Source organism: Scyliorhinus canicula, chromosome 2, assembly GCF_902713615.1.
Source record: "Scyliorhinus canicula chromosome 2, sScyCan1.1, whole genome shotgun sequence".
NCBI classification, from domain to species: Eukaryota; Metazoa; Chordata; class Chondrichthyes; order Carcharhiniformes; family Scyliorhinidae; genus Scyliorhinus; species Scyliorhinus canicula.
Window position 1 is genome coordinate 14,057,299 of NC_052147.1, and position 14,562 is coordinate 14,071,860.

Below are 14,562 nucleotides of genomic sequence, written 5' to 3' on the forward strand. Positions count from 1 at the left end.
TGTGCGTGGGTTTCCTCCGGGTGCTCCCACAGTCCAAAGATGTCAGGTTAGGTGGGTTGGCTATGATAAATTGCCCTTAGTGTCCAAGAATTGCCCTTAGTGTTGGGTGGGGTTACTGGGTTAGGGGGATAGGGTGGAGGTGTTGACCTTCGGTAGGGTGCTCTTTCCAAGAGCCGGTGCAGACTCGATGGGCCGAATGGCCTCCTTCTGCATTGTAAATTCTATAATCTATAATCTAAACTGGGGTTTTCTAATGTCCCTGTGGTTTTTATCACTAGGGGCCAAATCTTCCAGTCTCCAAATCATCGGGAGTGAGATAGCCAACTGAAGATGTGTATCGGGACCCTATGAAAGTCCTGGCACATGGACCGACGTAGGAACTTCCAGAATCAACAACTCCCCTGCTTCCGAGTCGCTGTCCAAACGTCCCTGACTCTGAGTTAGTGGTAGTTAGTAGTAGTGGAGTTAGTAGTAGACTAGTGGTGGAAAGGAGTGTCTCAAAATGGAGAAGGGTGACTAGTGGTGTTCCACAGGGATCCGTGCTCGGACCACTATTGTTTGTGATCTACATAAATGACCTGGAGGAAGGTATAGGTGGTCTGATTAGCAAGTTTGCAGATGATACTAAGATTGGTGGAGTTGCAGATAGCGAGGAGGACTGTCAGAGAATACAACAAAATATAGATTGATTGGAGAGTTGGGCAGAGAAATGGCAGATGGAGTTCAATCCAGGCAAATGCGAGGTGATGCATTTTGGAAGATCAAATTCAAGAGCGGACTATATGGTCAATGGAAGGGTCCTGGGGAAAATTGATGTACAGAGAGATCTGGGAGCTCAGGTCCATTGTACCCTGAAGGTGGCAACGCAGGTTGATAGAGTGGTCAAGAAGGCATACAGCATGCTTGCCTTCATCGGACGGGGTATTGAGTACAAGAGTCGGCAGGTCATGTTACAGTTGTATAGGACTTTGGTTAGGCCACATTTGGAATACTGCGTGCAGTTCTGGTCGCCACATTACCAGAAGGATGTGGATGCTTTGGAGAGGGTGCAGAGGAGGTTCACCAGGATGTTGCCTGGTATGGAGGGTGCTAGCTATGAAGAAAGGTTGAGTAGATTAGGATTGTTTTCATTGGAAAGACGGAGGTTGAGGGGGGACCTGATTGAGGTATACAAAATTATGAGAGGTATGGACAGGGTGGATAGCAACAAGCTTTTTCCAAGAGTGGGGGTGTCAGTTACAAGGGGTCACGATTTCAAAGTGAGAGGGGGAAAGTTTAAGGGAGATGTGCGTGGAAAGTTTTTTACGCAGAGGGTGGTGGGTGCCTGGAACGCTTTACCAGTGGAGGTGGTAGAGGCGGGCACGACAGCATCATTTAAGATGCATCTAGCAGGTATATGAACGGGCGGGGAACAGAGGGAAGTAGATCCCTGGAAAATAGGAGACAGGTTTAGATAAAGGATCTGGATCGGCGCAGGCTGGGAGGGCCGAAGGGCCTGTTCCTGTGCTGTAATTTTCTTTGTTCTTTGTTATTTCATAAGGAAATGAACAGCTAAGAAGCAAAGTGTAAACAAAAGGCTAATTGCAATTAAGTTGGGTTTCAGTCTATTTTCTGCTTGGCAGTTCAGCGTACGCTGAGAATTCATGCAAAGAGGAAACAATGAGGGTCCTCTCCAAGCAGCAGAACGTTCTATCTGACAGTCATTAAACAGGTGTTGAAACTGATCTCTGAGAATAGAACAGAGACTGTATATTTACAGGTAAGCATCTTTATAACAACAATTGTGGCCACCCCCTTTAGCCAGCACACATATTCTACATTCCCCAATATGGCCGAGGCACATGTTTATTGGCATTTATTTATAGTTTGGTTTTGGGCCTTAGCTTGCCATCAAACCCCCATAACGAAACCGTAACACCCCCCCCCCCCCCCCCCCCCCCGGCTACCTTCCCCCGATTCCCGTCCATTTTCCCTGGTTCTTGGCCACCCAGCTATTCTTCCTTTTGTACGTTGGCCACAAACAGGTCCCAGAACAATTGCATAAATGGCTCCCACGTTCTATGGAAGCCGTCGTCCAACCCTAGGATGGCGAATTTGATTTTCTCCATTTGGAGAGATTCCGAGAGGTCGGACAGCCAGTCTGCAGCTCTGGGTGGTGCTGCTGACCGCCAGCCAAACAGGATTCTACAGCGGGCGATCAGGGAGGCAAAGGCAAGGGCGTCCGCCCTCCTCCCCAGGAATAGATCTGATCTGGCTGGTCTGAAACCCCGAAGACCGCCACTATCGGGCATGGCTCCACCCTCACCCCCACCACTTTGGACATAACCTCGAAGAAGGCTGTCCAGTAATCCACAAGTCTGGGGCAAGACCAGAACATGTGGGCGTGGTTGGCCGGGCCTCTTTGGCACCGTTCACATCTGTCCTCCACCTCCGGGAAGAACCTGCTCATACGGTTTCTCGTTAAGTGGGCTCTATGTACCACTTTTAGTTGCGTCAGGCTGAGCCTTGCGCACGTGGAGGTGGAGTTGACCCTACGCAGTGCTTCGCTCCAGAGTTCCCACCCTATCTCCATCCCCAGGTCGTCCTCCCATTTCCTTCTTGTTGCGTCCGTACGGTGTCGTCCCTTTCTACCAGTCGGTCATACATGTCGCTACAGTTCCCTTTCTCTAGGATACTTGCGTCCAGTAGGTCTTCCAGTAGAGTCTGTCGTGGCGGTTGTGGGTACATCCTTGTCTCCTTTCTTAGGACGTTTTTGAGCTGCAGGTACCGTAGCTCGTTCCCCCCAGCTAGCTGAAATTTCTCTGTCAGTTCGTCCAGTGTTGCGATCCTGTCGTCCGTGTATAGGTCCCTGACTGTCAGTGTCCCCCCGTCCTGCCTCCACCTTTTGAAGGTGGCGTCAATCCGTGCTGGTGTGAACCTATGGTTGTTGCAGATGGGAGCCTTGTCCGACATTTTGGTCAGGCCAAATTGCTGCCGCAGTTGGTTCCAGGATTGGAGGGTGGCTGTCACCACTGGGCTGCTGGAGTGTTTTTAGGGTGGGGATGGGAGTGCTGCCGTGGCGAGGGCCCGGAGGGAGGTCCCCATGCAGGAGGCCTCCTCCGCACGCACCCACTCAATTCTGGCTCCTGGATCCATCCCCTTACTCGCTCGGCTGTTGCCGCCCAGTGGTAGAATTGTAGATTCGGGAGGGCTAGCCCCCCCCGGATTTTGTTTTCTGTAGGACCTTCTTTGGGATCCTAGAATTTTTACCCCCCCATACGAACGCCATGATAAGTTTGTCCAGCGCTTTGAAAAAGGCCTTGGGGATGTAGATCGGAATGGATCTAAACAGGAAGTGGAACCTGGGCAGTACGTTCATTTTGATCGTCTGGACTCTCCCCGCGAGGGAGAGCGGGAGTGTGTTCCATCTTTGCAGGTCCTTTTTAACTTCCTCCGTCAGGCTGGTGAGGTTCCATTTGTGGATCCCTTTCCAGTCATGGGCTATTTGGATCCCCAGGTAGCGGAATTTGTGTCGGGCTTGTTTGAACGGCAGCCCCTTTAGTGCTGCCCCCCCCCCCCCCCCCCTTGCGGGTGTACTGGGAAGATCTCACTTTTGCTCATGTTGAGTTTGTAGCCCGAGAAGGCTCCAAACTCTTTCAGGAGCGCAATGATTCCGTCCATGCTGCTTTGTGGGTCCGAGATATAGAGGAGAAGATCGTCCGCATAGAGTGAGGCTCTGTGCTCTCTACCTCCCCTTCGGATCCCCCTCCAATTTTTTGCTGCCCTGAGTGCGATTGCTAGCGGTTCGATTGCTAGTGCGAACAGCAGCGGGGACAGTGGGCATCCTTGTCTGGTGCCCCTGTGCAGCTGGAAGTATTGGGAGTTGGTATTGTTGGTCCGTACACTCCGTAATGCCATGGGAGCATTGTATAGGAGCTTTACCCAAGCGGTGAACCCTGTTCCAAGCCCGAACCGCTCCAGTACCTCTATGAGGTATTTCCATTCGACTCTGTCGAAGGCCTTTTCTGCGTCCAGGGAGACGATCACCACTTGTGTTCTCTCCCCGGAGGGGGTCATTATCACGTTCAGCAGGCGCCTGATGTTCGCGGTAAGCTGTCTACCTTTGACGAAGCCCGTCTGGTCCTCTGTGACCACCTCAGGTACACAGTCTTCTAGCCTTTTGGCTAGGATTTTGGCCAGTATTTTGGCGTCTGCGTTCAGCAGAGATATGGGTCTGTATGACCCACATTCCATTGGGTCTTTGTCCTTCTTAGGTATCAGCGAGATTGAGGCCTGTGCTAACGTGGGTGGGAGTGTGCCCCTAGCTAGCGAGTCTGTGAACATCTCCCGCAGGTGCGGGGCCAGCGCTGTCGCGAATTGTTTGTAGAAGTCCGCCGGGAATCCGTCCGGTCCCGGCGCCTTCCCCGTCTGCATGGAGCTAATGCTGTCCATGATCTCTTCTTCAGATGACTTAAGAGGGCCTGAAATGCTGGTCAGAGCTAGTGACTCCCCAGCCCTCAATCTTCATTCTAAAATGTAACAGGGATTCTTCTCCCTCTCCATCCCTGTGACCATTAGGTCAACGAGTGAATCATTCCTTTTGTACTGTGGTGTCTGTAAAACGCCAATTGTGTTGCAGATTTGAGATTAGAGACATCTATGCCAATCCGTCCCAGGCAGGTTGTTCTTTTCAATGTTATCACATCTTTCTGATTTTTCTTTAAGACCCCGAATTTTTTCAAAGCCAGGCTGTGTTATAATTATGCATTTATTATCAATATAGTTGCGACCACGCCTCTTCGATGGCACATCAAAATAATTAGCACTAGGAGTACAGCGACTGGAAAATGATTGGGAGAGGAACACCAGATCAGGAAACATGGCGCCTGGCCCAACACCAAATATTCTTGTTGAATCCTGGCTCCTCCCTAACTGGCCACCATTGGCATTTCCTTTCTCTTTATTGTTTTCATGGGATGTGGGCGTTGCTGGGCTCGGCCAGCATTTGTTGCCCATCACTAATTGCCCTTAAACGGAGTGGTTTGCTAGGCCATTTCAGGAGCTTGTTAAGAGTCAATCACATTGCTGTGGGTCTGGAGTCACATGTGGGCCAGACCAGGTAAGGTGGGCAGATTCCCTTCAGGAAAGAACATTAGTGAACCAGATTGTTTGTTTTTTAACAACAATTGCAGTAGTTGTGGTGGTCACCATTACTGAGACTAGCTTTCATGTCATTGAGTTTAAATTCCACCAGCTGCCGCTGTGGGACTTGAACCCCTGTACTAGGATTATTAGCCGAGGCCTCCGGATTGCTGGTCCAGCAACAATACCAAGAGGCCACCGTCTCCCCCATTGGGCTATCCCAATGTACGTGCCTCCGCCCAATGAATTATTCTGAGCAAGGTAGGCCTGGTACTGGGTGACATCTCCCAGTGAGGCAGACATACTGCTGAGACCCTCAGCCATGGCCATCACCAACTGTGCAACACCTTGGAGACCTTCACTCATGGTGCCAACGCCATCCACCAAGCTCTCCACTGCGGTCGCCATTCTAGAAATGTTGCCCTCAGTGCCACGCATTGCTGGCGCCATCTCCTGCACCCATAGCTCCAGGACTCCTCCAATGGACTATGGATCTGCTGGAGCGATGCTGACATCTCCCTCTGAGAGTCCCTGCCGCCGCTCCCTAACGTCTCCATCAGCTCCGGGTAATCCACACCGCATCAGGCTGGGACCCAGCTGGGTTCTGGGATCCAGCAGCCCTCCGACTGGGAGTTCCTGCCTCTTGTACATCAGCAGCAGTGTGGTACTCACCAGGTTGTACCCCAGATGCTTGACCACTCATATTGCCCACGGGTTCCGGCTCTGCGCTGGTGGAAGGTGGGATTGACGGCTGTGCCGTGACCATGGTTGCATCCTCGGAGCTCTCCTCAGAGGTGTTGTCCTGGGAGGCTGGAGAGGGGGCCACCATAGATGGGCAGGCCCCGTCGGCTGGAGGACCTGTGGGAGAATGGACATGTGGTCAGTGGGAGAGATAGTCAGTCAACAAGGCAATCACTACTCGCGTTTGACAGGTCTTCCAGGTGGAGCCCGGTGGTTCCTCACCTCTGCGGCGTCCGCCAGCCTCCACGTTGGTGACTGCCTTGTACTCGCCGACACCAGTCACCTTCAGAGCACGCTCCTCGAAAGAGCTGAAGATTCTGATGTCCCGCACCCCAATGCCAGTCTGGCCCCTTTCCTGTTGATTGTGGGAGAGATTTTCCTGAGGAGATACAGAGAGGACATCGTTAGCCACATGCGTGGTTCACAGTGGTGGGGGGAGAGGAGAGTGAAGGAGGGGTTTGGCAAGGTTTGAAGAGGGGAGGGAGTGGAGGAAGGGTTGGGGGAGTTGAAGGAGGAGTGGGGGGGTGGATGCCCCCGTGAAGGGGGGGGGGGGGTGAGTGCTGGAGACATGTCGGAGGGAGGTGGGGGGGGGGGGGGGGGCATTGGTGTCTACTCACTCGTGCTGCCCGGTGTAGATTGTTGGCCTTCTTCCTACACTGCTGGTCAGTCCTCCTGGTCACACTGCCCGAGCTGACTGCTGCCGCCACCTCATGCCAGGCAGCACTGGCTACCTTGTGGCTCACCCTCCGAGAACAAGACATCCATCCTGGCCTCCACCACATCCAGGAGCCTTCCCAGGTCAGCATCCCCGAATCTTGGGCCTGGTCTCCTCAGTGCCATTTGTTGTGAGCTGGCTGAGCAAGTGCAGCTTAAGTGCTGCTCGACCTTGTTAGCGGGGGGCTGGCGAGCGCAGTCCCAGTGAATCAGTTGCCAAGCAATCATTTGGGATGAAAATGCCATGAGGCTCATTAAGTGGACCAATTAACGTTGAATTGCATGGAAGCCTCGTTTGGCTGAGCGCCAGGAAGCTCGGGGCAATTCCCGCTCACTACAACACTTAGAAATCTTTCAAGAGAATTGCACCCCTTGATTCTACTTATTTTACACAGCATTGATAACACATCAAACGTCCACAAAGTATTTTTTGGATGTTCTGTGGTGATTATATTTTGACCTGGGGAAGGGAAATTTGATGTCACAGGCATGATGGGCCAAATGGCCTTCTTCTGTCTTGTTTGATCGACAGGCTTTTATCACAATCAAACCTGTGGACAAACTCTGTTGACTTGTTTTGAGAGTGACATGCACGTCTCAAGTAGGAATCTTAAACGTAATTAATGGTAACTAGATAGTATTGGGGGGTGGGGGCGGGGCAGTGGAGAGCTGGCTACAATTGAGTGAATAGTTTTAAAAGCATGATAGCGAATAAACAGAGAGACAAATTAAGAAACAATTCAAACTGTTCAATGGAAATACATTCCATTGAAAATAAAACAGCAAGGTTTACTAAGGAAGTTAAGGATAACATTAGATTAAAAGAAGGGACTTATACTGTGGCAAAAATGTGTTAAGCTTGAGGATTGGAAGTATTTTAGAAACTAGCAAAGGGCCACAAAAACATTTAATCAAATGGGAAAACAATAGACAGAGTAAATTAGCCAGGAATATAAAAACTGATTGTTAGAGTCTTTACAAATACCTGAAAAAGGAGGAGAGTAGCTAAAGTATACATTTGTTTCTTAAAAGCAAAGACAGGGGAAATTACCTCAGAAAAATGAGGAATTGGCAGAGTCATTGAACAAATATTTGTCCCATCTTTACAGTTGAAGGCACAAATTACATGTCAGAGGAAAACCTAGGGGCTAATACAAGTGAGGACCACAAAGTAATTAATATTACCAGAGAAAAAGTACTGGAGAAATCTTAGGAACTAAAATCCCAAAAATTCACAGGATCTGGTGGTCTACATCTTAACGATGCACTTAGAAAAATCATGCGATGGTCAGAGAAAGTCAGCATAATTTTACAAAATTGACAAATTTAGTAGCGCTTTGAGCATATACCTAGTAAAGGAAGCAAAAACAAATATATAGGGCTTTGGGGAGATAACACCTGGAGCACTGTGTGCAGTTTTCCTCCATATTTAAGGAAGAATAGACTTGTATTTGAGATGGTAAAGTGAAGGTTCGCTAGATTGCTTCCTGGGATGTGAGGGTTGTCCCATGGTGAAAGGCGGAGTAAATCGGGTCTGCGTCTCTGGAGTTTAGAAGAATGAGAGGTGATCTCACTGAAACATACAAGATTCTTGACAGGGCGGACACTGAGAGATTGCCTGCCTCTGGCTGGGGAACATCGGAGCACCACCTTAGGGTAAGTAGCTAATCATTTTGGAGTGAGCTGAGGAAGAATTTCTTCAAAGATTTGCGAATCTTTGGAGTTCTTCACCCCAGAGGGGTGTGGAAGCTCCATCATTGGATATATTGAAGGCTGAGACAGCCATAATTTTGTTCTCTCGGAGAATCTTGGGTTACGGACAATGGGCGGTAAAGTGATGTTGAAGCTGAGGATCAATCACGGTCATATAGAACAGCGGAGCAGGCTTGACAGGCCGTATGCTCTACTCCTGCTCCTATTTCTTTTGTTCTTAATGATACAGCATAGAAGGAGGCCAGTCTGCCCCATTATGCCCATGTTGGCTCATTGAAAGAGCTGTCCAATTCATCCCAATCCCTCCTCTGCTCTATACTCATAACCTCCCAATTCATTTTCCGGATAAACTAAGTGGTGGATGAAAGGTGGACCGCCTCTAATTTCCCGGAGAGCTCCGTTGAGATGTACTGCCTGGTTTTGTATTTAACTGTGCAGGTTCAGAGGCCAGCAGGGTCATTCCCCTGGTCAGTACTGAGTAAGCTGATCCCGGCCTGGGTGGTAAAACTGGTGCCGCAGCTGGTATCCAAGCCTCAGGTTAGGCCGCAGCTGGTATCCAAGCCTCAGGTTAGGCCGCAGCTGGTATCCAAGCCTCAGGTTAGGCCGCAGCTGGTATCCAAGCCTCAGGTTAGGCCGCAGCTGGTATCCAAGCCTCAGGTTAGGCCGCAGCTGGTATCCAAGCCTCAGGTTAGGCCGCAGCTGGTATCCAAGCCTCAGGTTAGGCCGCAGCTGGTATCCAAGCCACAGGTTAGGCCGCAGCTGGTATCCAAGCCTCAGGTTAGGCCGCAGCTGGTATCCAAGCCTCAGGTTAGGCCGCAGCTGGTATCCAAGCCTCAGGTTAGGCCGCAGCTGGTATCCAAGCCTCAGGTTAGGCCGCAGCTGGTATCCAAGCCTCAGGTTAGGCCGCAGCTGGTATCCAAGCCTCAGGTTAGGCCGCAGCTGGTATCCAAGCCTCAGGTTAGGCCGCAGCTGGTATCCAAGCCTCAGGTTAGGCCATTCTTGCTTCTGATTCCCCCACTGGTCAGTGCAACTATTTGGACCTCGGGCGCCAGATCTATCAAGCTGGAGGGTTCTGTCTTCCATTGTTCAACAGGCTGGTATATTCGCACATGGAGAACAAAAGAAAGACAGGCCTGCATTTATGTAGGGCCTTTCACAACCTCAGGAAGTCCCAAAGTGCTTTTACAGCCTCTGGAAGACCTTTGGAAATGTGGATGGTTGTAACATTGGGACGCACAGCAGCCAAATAGTGCACAGCAAACTCCTACAATATCAATGTGATAAAGATAACCCGCTTTTTGTGATGTTGAGTGAGGGATTAACATCGGCCAGGGCACTAGGGTTAAGTCCTGACACATTCTGGTTTGAAACGTTAGCTCCGTCCTCTCTCCATAGATGCTGTCGGTCCTGCTGACATTGTCCAGCATTTTCTGGTTTTCGTTTCAGATTCTCGCATTCGCAGTAATTTACTTTTATCACCAGGGTTAAGCCCCCTACTCTCCTTGAGAAGAGTGCCATGGGGCCTGTCACATTCACCTCAGAGGGCCGACCAAGCCCTGGTTTAACAGCTGAGAAATAGCGCATGCGATGGTGTGGTAGTTCTCTCTCAGTAATCCAGTGGGGAGCATCAGCCAAGACTTTTGCGCTCAAGTCTCCGAGGGTGTGGCCTTGAATCCACAAGCTTTTGACTCAAAGGTGAGCAGCTGGATATTTGAACAATGTACCACATGGAGGACATGACCCCAATAAGTGGCAACATCTTCAGGAACAGTGGGGCCAAATGTGGAGGTGCAGTGGAGTGGTGGGAAAGGTGTTGATGGTGGAGGTGCGGGAGGGGGGGGGAGCAGCTGAGGTAGAGACAGGTTAAGCTGCGGAGTAGCAGGACCACTTTAAAGTGCTCACTCAGGTGCGAATATGTACATAGAAGAATTGTTGCAGTGCAAAAGGCGGCAATTCAACCCCACCGAGTCTACACCAATCCTCTGAAAGAGCAGCCTACCGAGGCCCACTCCCCCATCTTATCCCCGTAACCTCAATTAACCTGTGCATCTTTGGACACTAAGGGACAATTTAGCGGAGCCGATCCGCCTCGCCCGCACATCATTGGACTGTGGGAGGAAACCTGAGCCCCCGGAGGCAACCCGCCCAGACTCCGCACAGTCACCCGAGGCGGGAATTGAACCCGGGTTCCTGGCGCTGTGAGGCAGCAGTGCTAACCGCCATGCCACCCTCATCTCACCATTTATTTAAGCCCAATAGGATTGGGGAAAGAAGCTTTTGTCTGCTATTACAGGGAATGTCCACGGCTGGCGTGTCTGCCATTTGGGCTGCCCCATGCCCTGCTCTCCGAGAGCCCATCTCCCACCTGTGCACACGGGCTGCCAATAACAACCGGCAACTGAGGGACATTTAACAAAAAAAAAACATACAATTCACACCAGCTTCTGAACTCTATTTCTGTGTTCATTCTCCCCACAGAAAAATGCCGAGAGATGACGATAAAGGCAGCTAGCGAGAGGAGTGAGTAGGCTAAAAGACAACAAGGGTCGTGTGTGTGTGGCGGAGGGGGGGGGGGGGGGGGGGGGGGGGGGGGGGTGCTCTTACTGTGAAATGATGGTGAACCTACCCAGCTGCTCTGCTGAAACCAGTGAAGTGCGACGAGCAGCTCCAGCCCATCAAATAAATAAAAGGAGGATCAGCGATGGAAAGCAAATCTAAAGGCAAATTTCTTTCTCCTTCTCCCCTGAAAATATTCTCCCCTCAGCAATGAATGGATAAAACAACTTCCCCTCCCGTAAATCTTGGGTTCGAAAAAAAATGATGCATCAGAACGAAGTGATTTGAAACAGCTCCACTTGCAGCTTCTAACCTTGCCCTTCAGAGCCCCTGCCGACTCTGCCCTCTGTTCGCACAGGGTAAGGAAGCGTTCTGGGACAAAAGCCGCTTGAATATCCCTCAGATTGTCACGCTGGCTGGCCAGCGGGTTTCTCTCTGACCCTGCTAACTGGGGGCTGATTGCTGTTTCCCTCCCTGCGCTCACATGTCAAGCGCAATCAACTTTCCCACGTCCAGAGCGGACAGTACAGGCATTTTAATCTTAATGGCCATTTTGATGCATAGAGAATGCGTCGGTCGCAAACAGGTCTCATAACTGACCCATTTGATCGGTGTATCTCATTCTATGTACGGAAATTGTGTGTGTGCACATTTGTGTGTTTGTATTCATCTGTGTGTTTGTGTGTGCGTCGTGCATATCTGTGTTTGTGCCTGTGTGTTTGTGGGTTTACATAACTGTGTATGTTTGTGTGTGTGTGTTTGAGCTCATGCGTGCTCATATACGCATGTGTGCCTGCCTTGTGATGTGTGAATACCACTATTTTTTTTATCTGCTTCTCTCAAAGTGTTTTTTTGTGTTTCTCTTTTTTCCCGCTTGCTTCTTCTCCATCCACTTCTCAGTCTCTCTCTCTCTCTCTCTTTCCATCTGTCTGTCCCACTGCCTAATTTATGTCGCCTATATCTCTCTGTTCCCATCTTGCAGCCTCTATAAAGATGGATCTTGTTACTCTGTGGCTTATTTTCAACGCATCAATAGCTAATTACCAGCATTCATCGTGTTAAAGAGACAGCTTCACGGTCATTTCTGTGACACCAACACATTATTTGACCCACTCATGACATTAAAAATAATTATATGATAAATACTCCAAACTGTTTTAATTAACAGTACCAAAATTAACAATATCACTCGAGACCTTAAAATATAATTATGATAAATCCTCTGAACTAATTAAAGACACAAATATTAACAATAGCAGGATACAGGTGTGTGTGTATGTGCCTATGTCGGTAGGGAGAGGGGCACTTTCTCCTCCCTTCAGTTAAAATTAATTCTATAGAAGACATAAAAACGTCGAGTGTCAGTCTCCACATTACCTCTTTGCCGAGGTCTTCCTCGATGACCTGCTGGATTTCCTGCAGACTGCTCTGTGGGGCTTTACTATGTAGAATCTTCAGGGTGCTGGTGTACTCCTCGGGTAACAGGTAGTCCAAACCTCCAAGGTGCTGGCCCACTTTGATGAACGTGCCCCTGTTGGCAGAGCAAAGGTCGAGCAGGGCGTCCGGCGGAACGGTGATGGACCTTGATGGGGTTGGGGAAGCAAAAAGACAGTTCCAACAGTCTGAAACCTGAAAGGTGAGGCTATCTCATTGAAAGACAGAGGCGACAAGGCAAATTCCTGAAGTATTAAAAGAAAGGGCAGGCATCGCTCACATCACATTCCCACGATTTCTCACCAAAATACGACCCCCCCCCCCCCCCCCCCCCCCCCAAAAACCAAGTACACATAGAATCATAGGATGGTTATAACACAAACTGAGGCCATTCAGTCTGAATTCCATGCTGTTGCTTTGCAAGAACAACTCAGCCAATCCCAGGCCCTCTCCAATCCAGCTGCCCTAATAATCTTCCCCCTTCTAGTCCTTACCCAATTCCATTTCAAAATCCACAACTGAACCTGCCTCCGCCGCCCTCACAGGGTGTGCATTACAGATTGTAACCATTCCCCGAGTAAAAACAATTGTTTTCTTCATGTCACCTTTGCTTCGTTTGGCAATCATCTTAAATCCGTCTCCCCTGATCTCGGCCCTATTAGCCGACAGGAACAGCTCCTCCCTATCGACTCTGTCCAGACCCCCTTGTGACGTTGAGAGCACCTCGATAAAATCTCACCCTTAACCTTCCCTTCTTTAACAAGAACAACTCCAGCTTCTCCCATCAATTCCCGTAACTGAAGTTCCTCCTTCCTGGAACCGTTTTGGTCAATCTTTTCCACACCTTCGCTAATGCCTTCATATTCTTCCTGAAGTGCGGTGCCCAGAACGGGACAGACTTCGTCAGCTGAGGCTGAAACACAGCTTCACAGAATCATAGAATTTACAGTGCAGAAGGAGGCCATTCGGCCCATCGAGTCTGCACCAGCCCTTGGAAAGAACTCCCTACTTAAGCCCACACCTCCACCCTATCCCCGTAACCTTTTTGGACACTAAGGGCAACTTAGCATGGCCAATCCATCTAACCTGCACATCTTTGGACCGTGGGAGGAAACCCACGCAGACACGGGGAGAACGTACAGACCCCACACAGACAGTGACCCAAGCTGAGAATCGAACCTGGGACCCTGGAGGTGTGAAGCAACTGTGCTAACCACTGTGCTACCGCGCTGCCCTTAAAATGAAAGTGGAGAATGTGGGCAGAAGTTCAACATAACCTCCTTGCTTTTGCACTGTACGTCGCTCTTTGTAAAGCCTAGAATTCCACGTGCCTTTTTAACCACTTTCTCAACCTATCCTGTCACCTTCAACGCTTTGTTCACACACACCCCTCAGTCCCTATGTTCCTGTGCAGACCTATTAAATGTAGCGTTAGAAGACATCATGTTGCTGGGTCAAAATCCTGGAACTCCCTATCCAACAACATTGTAGAAGCTTCATCACATATGGACATCACATATGAAAGTCCACCACCTCCTCCTATCAATTTCAACAGACGGCAAACAGAAGGTGGTCAGATGATAACATTCAGGCTAAGCTGACAGTCGGATTTATTCACAAGTAAAATAACTATACAGAGGCATAGAACCGCACGGAAATATTTGACTTAAATACATAAACTGTTTTGATAAACTAGGAATCCCTGCAAATGCAGCAATTTCATTCTCCAGCCCTTGCCATGTTTCTGATGAATTGTTAAAGGTAAAGATCCTCACCGAACCCCGTTCAGATTTGTTTGCTGAGCCACATTTAAATAGGAAATACAAAGCCAAGAACTAAAAAGCTAAGACTGTGGTCTTGATATGCTCCTCGATTTTCTTTCAATTGAAGGCAAGTTCATTTCAAAATCAAAAGGTTCTTTTTTTTTTGCACAATGTCAGGCAATCAAGATATTAATAATTTCTAGCACTTAAGTACATAAAGCGTGAATGACAGTCTCTTGGCTGCCCATCGACTCATTTGCACTTAACACTGCACCATAGCAGAAGTCGCTATAATTGCCTGAGATGATTCTAAAAATTCTAACCACATTAGCATTTCAAAGGAGTAACATCTGACACAATTAACAATTCCTTTTGAAACCCATATAGGGCCTGGGTTTTGATCTGTTCACATGCCTCTCCCAGGAGATCACATCATTTTGGGTAGGGTGAAGAGTGTCAGGATAGTGTGACAGAAGGTAAGGCAATTGCTGATGACAGGCCAGATGGACCAGAGGGTCTA

At 49.4% G+C, this 14,562-nt stretch overlaps 1 protein-coding gene across 1 annotated transcript in view; it reads right to left on the reverse strand.

Moving 5' to 3' along the window:
* Nucleotides 1-14,562, reverse strand: part of adck1 (aarF domain containing kinase 1) — a 566,758-nt gene that overhangs the window by 379,797 nt on the left and 172,399 nt on the right. The window contains 2 exon segments of the mRNA XM_038773763.1: nucleotides 12,223-12,402; nucleotides 12,404-12,427. Of these exon segments, the coding sequence (XP_038629691.1) occupies nucleotides 12,223-12,402; nucleotides 12,404-12,427 (204 nt within the window).